Source organism: Bombina bombina, chromosome 1 (genome assembly GCF_027579735.1).
Source record: "Bombina bombina isolate aBomBom1 chromosome 1, aBomBom1.pri, whole genome shotgun sequence".
NCBI lineage: Eukaryota > Metazoa > Chordata > Amphibia > Anura > Bombinatoridae > Bombina > Bombina bombina.
Window position 1 is genome coordinate 450,451,313 of NC_069499.1, and position 15,322 is coordinate 450,466,634.

Here is a 15,322-nt window from a genome sequence, read left to right on the forward strand (position 1 = left end):
ATATATATATATATATATATATATACACATACACACACATACATACATATACAAACACACACATATACATACATACATACATACACTCTTTCAGTAATTCACACTTCATACCCATATTCTATAGTGAAAGAAAAATACTATTATTAAAATCCAAGAACTGAGACTTATGTCTTTTTGTTTTAAATATTTACTAAACAACGATTGTAAGATAAGTTTAATTATAAAGGTCTTGGTATGAGCTAAATGGGAAGAGTATTACATGATAAAGCAGAAAAAAAGCATTAGTGAAAATAAAGATTACCTTTGGTAACTTCAAGGTCCTTTCTTGACCCAGCTAAAGTGCTATATATCTTCCTCACAAGCTCCATGTTATTCAGCAAGGAGTTAAAAGCATTAAAGTAGGAAAAGCTAACTTGGTGTGAAATTGTTCCACCAGCAGCCTGAGAAAAAAAAAGCACAATGTTATCATATAATATTGCCAATCACATACTAGAAAACATAATAAAAATGAGTGATTTCAAAATGAATACAAATAAGGAAATAGCCTTTAAGGGACATTCTGCAGTCTTATAATGAACTAACATACTGGGTGAGTCTGAAAATATTTTATCACCTTGTTTGCAGGTGTTACTGCCTTGTTACTGGAGTATACACAGCTAGCCACTATTTTATTAGAAAAATCTCCTTTGTTTTGTAACTTGTAATCTTATCTCTGCTGAAGCCAAATAAGAACATGTATGAGGCAGGATTGGGCTTGTGAATCCTGACATGTGCACTGCCAGTTCTAAGAACTGGAAAATTCAGACTTTAAATTACAGGAAAAAAGGGAAATAAATTATAAACGTATATTGCAAAGTTGTTTATATAATTACTTTAACAGAGATCTTTATTAGCTTTTAAACAAAATCAATAATGTGGCTGTTAAAATCAGTTTGCTCTAAATGGAAGATTATATTAATGTTTTTTTGGCTTTTTTTTATTTATTCATTTTTTTAAACATCATCTTCGGCGATTTCCAGTTTATTTCTGCACATATCAGCATAGTAGTTTGATTCTTCTACAGTTTCTAAATAGATACAGCTATATGGAGTGTTATAATAATATGGCAATGTTAAAGGGGTATAATGGACAAAATTGAAATGTACAATTTTTAATATGACCATTTTTGTAACATACTTTTATTAGAAAAACAGAATTTATGCTTACCTGATAAATTACTTTCTCCAACGGTGTGTCCGGTCCACGGCGTCATCCATACTTGTGGGAAATATCTCTTCCCCAACAGGAAATGGCAAAGAGTCCCAGCAAAAGCTGGCCATATAGTCTCTCCTAGGCTCCGCCCACCCCAGTCATTCGACCGACGGACAGGAGGAAAATTATAGGAGAAACCATATGGTACCGTGGTGACTGTAGGTAGAAAAAATAATTCATCAGACCTGATTAAAAAACCAGGGCGGGCCGTGGCCCGGACACACCGTTGGAGAAAGTAATTTATCAGGTAAGCATAAATTCTGTTTTCTCCAACATTGGTGTGTCCGGTCCACGGCGTCATCCTTACTTGTGGGAACCAATACCAAAGCTTTAGGACACGGATGAAGGGAGGGAGCAAATCAGGTTACCTAAACGGAAGGCACCACGGCTTGCAAAACCTTTCTCCCACAAATAGCCTCCGAAGAAGCAAAAGTATCAAATTTGTAAAATTTGGCAAAAGTGTGCAGTGAAGACCAAGTCGCTGCCTTACATATCTGATCAACAGAAGCCTCGTTCTTGAAGGCCCATGTGGAAGCCACAGCCCTAGTGGAGTGAGCTGTGATTTTTTCAGGAGGCTGCCGTCCGGCAGTCTCGTAAGCCAATCGGATGATGCTTTTAAGCCAAAAGGAAAGAGAGGTAGAAGTCGCTTTTTGACCTCTCCTTTTACCAGAATAAACGACAAACAGAGAAGATGTTTGTCTGAAATCTTTTGTAGCTTCTAAGTAGAAAATTAGAGCACGGACTACATCTAAGTTGTGTAGCAAACGTTCCTTCTTTGAAACTGGTTTCGGACACAAAGAAGGTACAACTATCTCCTGGTTAATATTCTTGTTGGAAACAACCTTTGGAAGAAAACCAGGCTTAGTACGCAAAACAACCTTATCTGAATGGAACACCAGATAGGGCGGAGTACACTGCAGAGAAGATAACTCTGAAACTCTTCTAGCAGAAGAAATAGCAACCAAAAACAAAACTTTCCAAGATAATAACTTAATATCTATGGAATGTAAAGGTTCAAACGGAACCCCTTGAAGAACTGAAAGAACTAGATTTAGACTCCAGGGAGGAGTCAAAGGTCTGTAAACAGGCTTGATCCTGACCAGAGCCTGAACAAATGCTTGAACATCTGGCACAGCTGCCAGTCGTTTGTGTAGTAAGACAGATAAAGCAGAAATCTGTCCCTTTAGCGAACTCGCAGATAATCCTTTATCCAAACCTTCCTGCAGAAAGAAAGAATCTTAGGAATTTTTATCTTATTCCATGGGAATCCCTTGGATTCACACCAACAGATATATCTTTTCCATATTTTATGGTAAATCTTTCAAGTTACCGGTTTTCTGGCCTGAACCAGAGTATCTATCACAGAATCTGAAAACCCACGCTTTGATAGAATCAAGCGTTCAATCTCCAAGCCCTCAGCTGGAGGAAGACCAGATTTGGATGTTCGAATGGACCCTGAACAAGAAGGTCCTGTCTCAAAGGTAGCTTCCATGGTGGAACCGATGACATATTCACCAGGTCTGCATACCAAGTCCTGCGTGGCCACGCAGGAGCTATCAAGATCACTGAGGCCCTCTCCTGTTTGATCCTGGCTACCAGCCTGGGAATGAGAGGAAACGGTGGGAACACATAAGCTAGGTTGAAAGTCCAAGGCGCCACTAGTGCATCCACTAGAGTCGCCTTGGGATCCCTGGATCTGGACCCGTAACAAGGAACCTTGAAGTTCTGACGAGACGCCATCAGATCCATGTCTGGAATGCCCCATAATTGAGTCAACTGGGCAAAGATCTCCGGGTGGAGTTCCCACTCCCCCGGATGGAAAGTCTGACGACTCAGATAATCCGCTTCCCAGTTTTCCACACCTGGGATGTGGATCGCAGATAGATGGCAGGAGTGATCCTCCGCCCACTGTATTATTTTGGTCACTTCTTTCATCGCCAGGGAACTCCTTGTTCCCCCCTGATGATTGATATACGCAACAGTCGTTATGTTGTCTGATTGGAATCTTATGAATCTGGCCTTTGCAAGCTGAGGCCAAGCCCTGAGAGCATTGAATATCGCTCTTAATTCCAGAATGTTTATCGGGAGAAGAGACTCTTCCCGAGACCATAGTCCCTGAGCTTTCAGGGATTCCCAGACCGCGCCCCAGCTCACTAGACTGGCGTTGGTCGTGACAATGACCCACTCTGGTCTGCGGAAGCTCATTCCCTGGGATAGATGGTCCAGGGTCAGCCACCAACGGAGTGACTCTCTGGTCTTCTGATCTACTTGAATCACTGGAGACAAGTCTGTATAGTCCCCATTCCACTGTTTGAGCATGCACAGTTGTAATGGTCTTAGATGAATTTGTGCAAAAGGAACTATATCCATTGCTGCAACCATCAACCCTACCACTTCCATGCGCTGAGCTATGGAAGGACGTGGAACAGAGTGAAGAACTTGACAAGCGCTTAGAAGTTTTGACTTTCTGACATCTGTCAGAAAAATCCTCATTTCTAAGGAATCTATTATTGTTCCCAAGATGGGAACTCTTCTTGACGGAGACAGAGAACTTTTTTCTATGTTCACCTTCCATCCGTGAGATCTGAGAAAGGCCAGAACGATGTCTGTATGAGCCTTTGCATTTGAAAGGGACGACGCTTGTATTAGAATGTCGTCCAAGTATGGTACTACTGCAATGCCCCTTGGTCTTAGAACCGCTAGAAGGGACCCGAGTACCTTTGTGAAAATCCTTGGAGTGGTGGCCAACCCGAATGGGAGGGCCACAAACTGGTAATGTTTGTCCAGAAAGGCGAACCTTAAGAACTGATGATTTTCTTTGTGGATAGGAATATGTAGGTACGCATCCTTTAGATCCACGGTAGTCATAAATTGACCTTCCGGGATAGTGGGTAGAATCGTTCGAATGGTTCACATTTTGAACGATGGTACCCTGAGAAATTTGTTTAGGATCTTTAAATCCAGAATTGGTCTGAAGGTTCCCTCTTTTTTGGGAACTACCAACAGATTTGAGTAAAATCCCATTCCTTGTTCCGTCATTGGAACTGGGTGTATCACTCCCATCTTTAACAGGTCTTCTACACAATGTAAGAACGCCTGTCTCTTTATTTGGTTTGAGGATAAGTGAGACATGTGGAACCTTCCCCTTGGGGGTAGTTCCTTGAATTCCAGAAGATAACCCTGAGAAACTATTTCTAGTGCCCAGGGATCCTGAACATCTCTTGCCCAAGCCTGAGCAAAGAGAGAGAGTCTGCCCCCTACTAGATCCGGTCCCGGATCGGGGGCTACTCCTTCATGCTGTTTTGTTAGCAGCAGCAGGCTTCTTGGCCTGCTTACCCTTGTTCCAGCCTTGCATAGGTTTCCAGGCTGGTTTGGGCTGTGAGGCATTACCCTCTTGCTTAGCGGATGCGGAATTAGAGGTCGGTCCGTTCCTAAAACTGCGAAAGGAACGAAAATTAGACTTATTCTTGGCCTTGAAAGGCCTATCTTGTGGAAGGGCGTGGCCCTTTCCCCCAGTAATGTCTGAGATAATCTCTTTCAATTCTGGCCCAAAGAGAGTTTTGCCTTTGAAAGGGATGTTAAGCAATTTTGTCTTGGATGATACATCCGCTGACCAAGACTTTAGCCAAAGCGCTCTGCGCGCCACAATTGCAAACCCTGAATTTTTCGCCGCTAATCTAGCTAATTGCAAAGCGGCATCTAAAATAAAAGCGTTAGCCAACTTAAGTGCGTGAACTCTGTCCATAACCTCCTCATACGGAGTCTCTCTACTGAGCGACTTTTCTAGTTCCTCGAACCAGAACCACGCTGCTGTAGTGACAGGAACAATGCACGAAATGGGTTGTAGAAGGTAACCCTGCTGTACAAAAATCTTTTTAAGCAAACCTTCCAATTTTTTATCCATAGGATCTTTGAAAGCACAACTATCCTCAATAGGGATAGTAGTGCTCTTGTTTAGAGTATAAACTGCCCCCTCGACCTTAGGGACTGTCTGCCATAAGTCCTTTCTGGGGTCGACCATAGGAAATAATTTCTTAAATATAGGTGGGGGAACAAAAGGTATGCCGGGCTTCTCCCACTCCTTATTCACTATGTCCGCCACCCGCTTGGGTATAGGAAAAGCGTCGGGGTGCACCGGAACCTCTAGGAACTTGTCCATCTTGCATAATTTTTCTGGAATGACCAGGTTGTCACAATAATCCAGAGTAGATAACACCTCCTTAAGCAGTGAGCGGAGATGTTCTAATTTAAATTTAAATGTCACAACATCAGGTTCAGCTTGTTGAGAATTTTTTCCTGAATCTGAAATTTCCCCATCTGACTGAACCTCCCTCATGGCCACTTCAGATTGGTGTGAGGGTATGACAGAACAATTATCATCAGCGCCCTCCTGCTCTTCAGTGTTTAAAACAGAGCAATCGCGCTTTCTCTGATATGCAGGCATTTTGGATACAATATTTGCTATGGAGTTATCCATTACAGCCGTCAATTGTTGCATGGTAATAAGCATTGGCGCGCTAGATGTACTAGGGGCCTCCTGCGTGGGCAAAACTGGTGTAGACACAGCAGGGGATGATGTAGTATCATGTCTACTCCCCTCATCTGAGGAATCATCTTGGGCAATTTCATTATCTGTGGCAGTACTGTCCTTACTTTGTTTGAACGCTATGGCACAATTATCACACAATTTTGAGTGGGGAGACACATTGGCTTTCACACATATAGAACATAGCTTATCCGAAGGCACAGACATATTAAACAGACTTAAACTTGTCAATAAAGCACAAAAAACGTTTTAAAACAAAACCGTTACTGTCTCTTTAAATTTTAAACAGAGCACACTTTATTACTGAATATGTGAAAAAGTATGAAGGAATTGTTCAAAATTTACCAAAATGTCACCACAGTGTCTTAAAGCCTTAATAGTATTGCATACCAATTTTCAGAGCTTTAACCCTTAAAATAACGGAACCGGAGCCGTTTATCAATTTAACCCCTATACAGTCCCAGCTACAGTCTTTGCTGTGACTTTACCAAGCCCAGAGGGGAATACGATACCAAATGACGCCTTCCAGACACTTTTCCAACAACTTTCTGGTCCTCACACATGCATCTGCATGTCTTGCTCTCAAAAACAACTGCGCAGTAATGGCGCGAAAATGAGGCTCAGCCTACAACTGGGAAGGCCCTCCCTGACTGGAAAAGGTGTCTAACACAGTGCCTGCCGTTAAAAAACGTTCCCCAAGTTTATAAGTGTAAATTATCAGCATAAACATGAATAAAATGTCCAAATAAAGCAATCGATTTAGCCCATAAAAGTGTCTACCAGTTTTATAGCCCATATTAAGCCTGTTATTCTGTTTGAAACTAAGAAAAATGGCTTACCGGTCCCCATGAGGGGAAATGACAGCCTTCCAGCATTACACAGTCTTGTTAGAAATATGGCTAGTCATACCTTAAGCAGAAAAGTCTGCTAACTGTTTCCCCCAACTGAAGTTACTTCTCTCAACAGTCCTATGTGGAAACAGCAATCGATTTTAGTTACTGTCTGCTAAAATCATCTTCCTCTCACAAACAGAAATCTTCATCCTTTTCTTTTTCAGAGTAAATAGTACATACCAGCACTATTTTAAAATAACAAACTCTTCATAGTAGAATAAAAAACTACAACTAAACACCACATACTCTTAACCATCTCCGTGGAGATGTTGCCTGTGCAACGGCAAAGAGAATGACTGGGGTGGGCGGAGCCTAGGAGGGACTATATGGCCAGCTTTTGCTGGGACTCTTTGCCATTTCCTGTTGGGGAAGAGATATTTCCCACAAGTAAGGATGACGCCGTGGACCGGACACACCAATGTTGGAGAAAAAGGGTTCTAGTAAAAGTTATGCTGCGCTTACAACAAGCACCAGCATTCAAACACCTGGTCTGAGATTTAGTGGAAGTTTGTATGGTGCAAATGATGTCACTACTAACACAATACACATCACTGCTGGCTCTCTGAGCTGGTACAATAGTTTAATGCTGGTGAACATGGTATGTGCAGTATATGTGTTTTTATTATTTAAAACAGTCATAACATTTAATAAAATGTTTGCTATTGCAAGTATATTGCAAAAATGCTTTCATTCAAAATTTTATTTCAATTTTAACCATTATGTCCCTTTAATTGCTGATCTTAGTTAAAAAAAAAAAATTACAACACAATAAAAGTTCCTATATTTGAAATGCATCTCAATGATTTCGTCATAAGAGGGAAGATCACAATCTTACGCTTGTTTTGAGGAAACAATTTATGGATATTTGGCAGTATTGTCACAGCGTTTTTCTGCCAATACAATACAAACATGCTTCTGCTGTTAGAAATTGTTACCTAGTGAAATTATCACAAATACAATGAAAATGGCTAATTGTCATCAGCTTAACTAGTTATCGTCATGCACATCCATTTCCCAGTGCACATGAAGACCAAGTGTCATCATCCTGGAGGGTCCCTCTTCTGATCTTGATCCTGGGTGCCCCTGCACTACTGCCTGCAGTCTCTTCCCCCATTGCTGTCCCTAGACAGATCTACTGCTTACATCATTTTTCAGCAATCACCTGTATTTTAGAAGGACACAATACCCCCTAATTTAAAAGAAAGCCTAACTTTTAAAATGAGGTTTTGCATGCCCTAGAAAGACGTTCCTCAAGTACAAATGAGGGGGAGATAGGGGTAAATAGCCAGTTCAAGTTAAGGTTATTGACACTTTAAGGGTCATCTCCTTTATCTTACAAGGGTATATAATCCCCCGTGTTAAAAAGGGAATTGCCCAATTTTCAACAAGGGGGTCACATCCCCTCTAATTTTCAGTTGATTACCATGGTGATGGTGACCACAAGTAAACACCTGCACAGTGTTTGATGAGAGGGGGGGCTTTGTATTTACTGTATAGGGAGGGGCAGTTGTTCCAAAGGAAAGGATCTAATAAACACACAATTGCAATACCCCACACATGAAATGAGAGTTCTTGTGCCCCTTTAGATAGCAGATGATTGCCATAGATATTGCAACCACATGTATACTAGGTGCCTCTTAAAGTGCACTGGGCTATAAAGGGGGCCCAAGAATCCCAAAATAAGTGATAGAATGGCACTCTTCCTTAAAAAAAAGGAGAAGCCCCTCTTTCAAAGAAAGAGTCACAGGCCCAGGTGACTATCAGCCTCTGACCATAGCATCAGTAATTACCTGACAGAACCATAGAAATATGGAACATCAAGGGATTGGAGCATGCCCTAAATTGCCCCACCTACGGTATTGACCCCTTAAAAAAAAAAAAGTTTAAAGGGACAGTAAAGTCAAAGTTAAACTTTCATGGTTTAGACAGAGCGTTTTAAACAAATTTCCAAAGTACTACTATTATCTATTTTGCTTAATTCTCATGGTATCCTTTATTTAACAGCATACCTAGGTAGGCACAGTAGCAACTGTACATTACTGGGAGCTAGCTGCTGATTGGTGGCTGCACATTTATGCCTTGTTATTGACTCTACTGATGGGCTCAGCTAGAAGCCCAGTTGTGCATTGCTGCTCCTTCAGCAAAAAGGTACACAGAGAATGAAGTAAATTTGATAACAGAACTAAATTGAAAAGTTTTTAAAAATCGTATGTTCTATCTGAATCATAAAGGAAAATTTGGTTTTTCATGTTTATTTAAAGTGAAAGTCAATCCTAGCATTTTACAAACGCTAGGATTGACTATTGAAACAAATAAAGGGGACTTTCATTCATGAAGCATAAGATACTTCATGTAGAAAGCCCCTTTATTTGATTCAATCGATTGCCGTTTTTAGCTGCTACAGCAGCCCACGGCGAAAATTTTTTTTGCTAAGAGGTGAGGTAAATCTGGCTTGACGCCCATGGGAGCCGAATTTACTGCGCGGGTATTGGCTAAGAGGTGAAAACGTCACCTCTTAGCCAAAAAAATATTTTAGTCGTGAACTGCTGTACCAGGTAAAAACGGCGATCGATTGAAACAAATAAAGGAGCTCTCTACATGAAGTATCTTATACTTCATGAATGAAAGTCCCCTTTATTTGTTTCAATAGTCAATGCTAGCGTTTGTACAACACTAGGATTGACTTTCACTTTAAATCTATCTGTAAATCCAATGTGGGCCAAACAACTAAAATAAGCTCCAGCACAGAAAGATGAAAATGGCTAAGCAGCAAAAAGGGGTTCATAAATGCCCCAAATCAGAGTTTCTTAGAGGAAAATGCTACATTTTCAAAAGAAATCTTTTGTTAGTCATAAAAAGTATACATTTAAAAAATGAATACCTTAGCAAAGCATTTTCCAGCAAAATAAAAAGAGAAATGTTTAATACAACTTTTACTTACAGAAACTAAGTTTTCTTCAACAAATGGGGTGAGCATATGGGAGCGTATTGTAACCATAATATCACAGAAATCCAATGCTGTAATCATTCCAGTTTTACTTTTATCTTTTGTGGCAAATGCTTGTCGAGCATGTTCCAGTTGCAGCTCCTGAAATCCAGAGTAAAGTGGCAGAGAAACCATTATTCCTTCATATGCAACAACGTTATTACATGTATGCAATATAAGTGGCATGTGATAAAATATCAAAATGTATTAATAAAATCAAACCAAATATCATTTGAATAAGACCAAAATATTTACACATAAAACTGGTAGTCCTAGCATTGGGTCATCAACAGCATTACATGATGTAGCTCTTAGTATTATATAGACAATGTTATGTATTCAGTGTTCTATAAGTAACAATTTTGAGTGTTAAATGACTCTCATGCCCTTGTGTGCAGACTAAACTAAGCAGCATGTATTTGTATGAGTTTCATGAGCAAAATGCCAAAGGAGCATTCTGTCTAAATAAAAGAACAAATTGGATACAATGAATAAAGCAATCCAGGTCAATAAAATGAAACATTTACACATTACATCCATTAAGAATTACATCCATTAAGGGCTTTATGCATATAATCATCTATGTAATTCTCCATCACTTAATCAAATAATTATCCATCGGATGGCTCTACACCCAAGAGCATAGAATACATATAAACAGCCCAAACACCGCTATATAAAACATAACAAGAAAAAACAAATTATGCTTACCTGATCATTTGCATCTGTATGGGAAGAGTCCACAGCTGCATTCCTTACTTGTGGGAAATGCTGAACCTGGCCACCAGGAGGAGGCAAAGACACCCCAGTCAAAGGCTTAAATACCTCCCCCACTTCCTCATAACCCCAGTCATTCTGCCGAGGGAACAAGGAACAGTAGCAGAAACATCAGGGTGAAAAAGGTGCCAGAAGAAAAAATTTCAAATGTAAGGCCGCCCATCGGAGAACACGGGAGGGAGCTGTGGACTCTTCCCATACAGATGGAAATTAAATTATCAGGAAAGCATACTTTATGTTTTCCATCTTAATATGGGAAGAGTCCACAGCTGCATTCCTTACTTGTGGGAAACATATACACAATCTCTAAAGTACACGGAATGCAAACGGGAGGGGGAAAAAGAGACACAGACCCTAATCTGAGGGCACTACAGCCTGCAAAACCTTTCTCCCGAAGGCTGCTTCAGCAGAAGCAAAAACATCAAATTTGGAAAATTTTGGAAAAATGAGAACCAGGTAGTCGTCTTACAAATCTGATCCATAGAGGCCTCATTTTTGAAGGCCCAAGAGGAAACCACTGTTCTCGTAGAATGAGCCGTAATCCTCAGAGGAGGCTTATGTCCCGCAATTTCTATGATAAACGGATGACGCTCCTCAGACAAAAAGAGAAGGGAGTCGAAGAGGCCCTCTGACCCCTACGCTTCCCGGAAAAGAGAACAAACAGAGAAAGAGGTTTGTCTAAATTCCTTAGTGGCCCGAAGATAGAACTTCAAGGCACAAACCACATCCAGAAATACGTTGTAAACATTCCTTCGAAGAAGGAGGATTAGGACATAAAAAAGGAACCAAAATCTCTTGATTGATGTTGCGAATGGACACAACCTTAGGAAGGAAACCTAACTTGGTTCGTAGAACAGCCTTATCGACATGAAAAACCAGATAAGGAGGGATGCATTGCAAGGCAGCAATCACAGATACTCTGCGTGCATAAGCAATAGCCAGTAGAAAAGTAACCTTCCAAGACAACAATTCAATGTCTACTTCATGCATAGGCTCCAACGGAGCTTGTTGCAAACTTTAAGAACAAGATTTAAACTCCAAGGAGGAGCCTTAGATCTAAACACAGGTCTGATTCCAGCAGAGCCTTAACAAATGGCTGCACATCTGGAAGCTCAGCGAACCTCTTGTGCAGTAACACAGACTGGGACGAAAACTGTCCCTTCAGGGGACTTGCAGAAAAGCCCTACTCCAGTTCATCCTGGAGAACAGAATAAGTAGGTCCTCCACACCTTATGATAGATGCGACGAGCAACCAGCTTACGAGCTTGAATGAGAGTAAAAATAACTCAGAAAACCCTCTCTTGGCTAGGACTAAGCGTTCAATCTCCACGCAGTCAGCCTCAGAGAATCTAGACATTGATGAACAAACAGACCTTGGTCAGCAGATCCCTGCGACAAGGCAACTTCCACAAAACAGATGAGATTTTTCCACTAGATCCGCGAACCACATCCTTCGCGGCCAAGACGGAGCAATCAGTATCACTGATGCCTGTTTGACTCGAGTCACTACACTAGGAAGTAGTGGTAATGGCCAGAAAGGATAAATAGGATTGAACCTCCAAGGCACCGCTAATGCATCCGTTAGCTCCGCCTGAGGATCCCTGTACTTCGACCCATATCTGGGTAGCTTGGTATTGAGACGTTATAAGATCTTCCTCTTGCAAATCTCTGCAAACACTCAGGATGAAGATACCATTCTCCTGGATGGAAGGATTGTCTGCTGAGGAAATCCACTTCCCAGTTGTCCATACTAGGAATGTGGATCGCTGACAGCAAACAAATGCGGGTCTCTCCCACACCAGAATCCGAGATACTTCCCTTAAAACTAGGGAGCTTCTCGTTCCCCCCTGATGGTTGATGAAAGCCACTGAGGATATATTGTGTGATTGGAATTTGATTAACTGGGACGAACCCAGCAGAGGCCAAGCCTTCAGAACATTGTATACAGGGAGTGCAGAATTATTAGGCAAGTTGTATTTTTGAGGATTAATTTTATTATTGAACAACAACCATGTTCTCAATGAACCCAAAAAACTCATTAATATCAAAGCTGAATAGTTTTGGAAGTAGTTTTTAGTTTGTTTTTAGTTATAGCTATTTTAGGGGGATATCTGTGTGTGCAGGTGACTATTACTGTGCATAATTATTAGGCAACTTAACAAAATACAAATATATACCCATTTCAATTATTTATTTTTACCAGTGAAACCAATATAACATCTCAACATTCCACAAATATACATTTCTGACATTCAAAAACAAAACAAAAACAAATCAGTGACCAATATAGCCACCTTTCTTTGCAAGGACACTCAAAAGCCTGCCATCCATGGATTGTGTCAGTGTTTTGATCTGTTCACCATCATCATTGCGTGCAGCAGCAACCACAGCCTCCCAGACACTGTTCAGAGAGGTGTACTGTTTTCCCTCCTTATAAATCTCACATTTGATAATGGACCACAGGTTCTCAATGGGGTTCAGATCAGGTGAACAAGGAGGCCATGTCATTAGATTTTCTTCTTTTATACCCTTTCTTGCCAGCCACGCTGTGGAGTACTTGGACGCGTGTGATGGAGCATTGTCCTGCATGAAAATCATGTAAAAATAACTCAGAAAACCCTCTCTTGGCTAGGACTAAGCGTTCAATCTCCACGCAGTCAGCCTCAGAGAATCTAGACATTGATGAACAAACAGACCTTGGTCAGCAGATCCCTGCGACAAGGCAACTTCCACAAAAGAGATGACATTTTTCCACTAGATCCGCGAACCACATCCTTCGCGGCCAAGACGGAGCAATCAGTATCACTGATGCCTGTTTGACTCGAGTCACTACACTAGGAAGTAGTGGTAATGGCCGGAAAGGATAAATAGGATTGAACCTCCAAGGCACCGCTAATGCATCCGTTAGCTCCGCCTGAGGATCCCTGTACTTCGACCCATATCTGGGTAGCTTGGTATTGAGACGTTATAAGATCTTCCTCTTGCAAATCTCTGCAAACACTCAGGATGAAGATACCATTCTCCTGGATGGAAGGATTGTCTGCTGAGGAAATCCGCTTCCCAGTTGTCCATACTAGGAATGTGGATCGCTGACAGCAAACAAATGCGGGTCTCTCCCACACCAGAATCCGAGATACTTCCCTTAAAACTAGGGAGCTTCTTGTTCCCCCCTGATGGTTGATGAAAGCCACTGAGGATATATTGTGTGATTGGAATTTGATTAACTGGGACAAACCCAGCAGAGGCCAAGCATTCAGAACATTGTATACAGGGAGTGCAGAATTATTAGGCAAGTTGTATTTTTGAGGATTAATTTTATTATTGAACAACAACCATGTTCTCAATGAACCCAAAAAACTCATTAATATCAAAGCTGAATAGTTTTGGAAGTAGTTTTTAGTTTGTTTTTAGTTTTAGCTATTTTAGGGGGATATCTGTGTGTGCAGGTGACTATTACTGTGCATAATTATTAGGCAACTTAACAAAATACAAATATATACCCATTTCAATTATTTATTTTTACCAGTGAAACGAATATAACATCTCAACATTCACAAATATACATTTCTGACATTCAAAAACAAAACAAAAACAAATCAGTGACCAATATAGCCACCTTTCTTTGCAAGGACACTCAAAAGCCTGCCATCCATGGATTGTGTCAGTGTTTTGATATGTTCACCATCATCATTGCGTGCAGCAGCAACCACAGCCTCCCAGACACTGTTCAGAGAGGTGTACTGTTTTCCCTCCTTGTAAATCTCACATTTGATGATGGACCACAGGTTCTCAATGGGGTTCAGATCAGGTGAACAAGGAGGCCATGTCATTAGATTTTCTTCTTTTATACCCTTTCTTGCCAGCCACGCTGTGGAGTACTTGGACGCGTGTGATGGAGTATTGTCCTGCATGAAAATCATGTTTTTCTTGAAGGATGCAGACTTCTTCCTGTACCACTGTTTGAAGAAGGTGTCTTCCAGAAACTGGCAGTAGGACTGGGAGTTGAGCTTGACTCCATCCTCAACCCGAAAAGGCCCCACAAGCTCATCTTTGATGATACCAGCCCAAACCAGTACTCCACCTCCACCTTGCTGGCGTCTGAGTCGGACTGGAGCTCTCTGCCCTTTACCAATCCAGCCACGGGCCCATCCATCTGGCCCATCAAGACTCACTCTCATTTCATCAGTCCATAAAACCTTAGAAAAATCAGTCTTGAGATATTTCTTGGCCCAGTCTTGACGTTTCAGCTTGTGTGTCTTGTTCAGTGGTGGTCGTCTTTCAGCCTTTCTTACCTTGGCCATGTCTCTGAGTAATGCACACATTGTGCTTTTGGGCACTCCAGTGATGTTGCAGAAATATGGCCAAACTGGTGGCAAGTGGCATCTTGGCAGCTGCACGCTTGACTTTTCTCAGTTCATGGGCAGTTATTTTGCGCCTTGGTTTTTCCACACGCTTCTTGCGACCCTGTTGACTATTTTGAATGAAACGCTTGATTGTTCGATGATCACGCTTCAGAAGCTTTGCAATTTTAAGAGTGCTGCATCCCTCTGCAAGATATCTCACTATTTTTGACTTTTCTGAGCCTGTCAAGTCCTTCTTTTGACCCATTTTGCCAAAGGAAAGGAAGTTGCCTAATAATTATGCACACCTGATATAAGGTTTTGATGTCATTAGACCACACCCCTTCTCATTACAGAGATGCGCATCACCTAATATGCTTAATTGGTAGTAGGCTTTCGAGCCTATACAGCTTGGAGTAAGACAACATGCATAAAGAGGATGATGTGGTCAAAATACTCATTTGCCTAATAATTCTGCACTCCCTGTATTGCCCGAAGATCCAAAATGAGATCAGGAGGGAGCTTTAGC

The 15,322-nt window shown here is 41.3% G+C and overlaps 1 protein-coding gene across 1 annotated transcript in view; it reads right to left on the reverse strand.

The window, feature by feature from the left end:
- Positions 1-15,322, reverse strand: part of SLC25A12 (solute carrier family 25 member 12) — a 402,930-nt gene that overhangs the window by 260,672 nt on the left and 126,936 nt on the right. Inside the window, exons 6-7 of the mRNA XM_053698431.1 lie at positions 9,632-9,778; positions 302-440 (exon numbers count right to left, since the gene is read on the reverse strand). Coding sequence (XP_053554406.1) covers positions 302-440; positions 9,632-9,778 — 286 coding nt within the window. The remainder of the gene's footprint in view (positions 1-301; positions 441-9,631; positions 9,779-15,322) is intronic.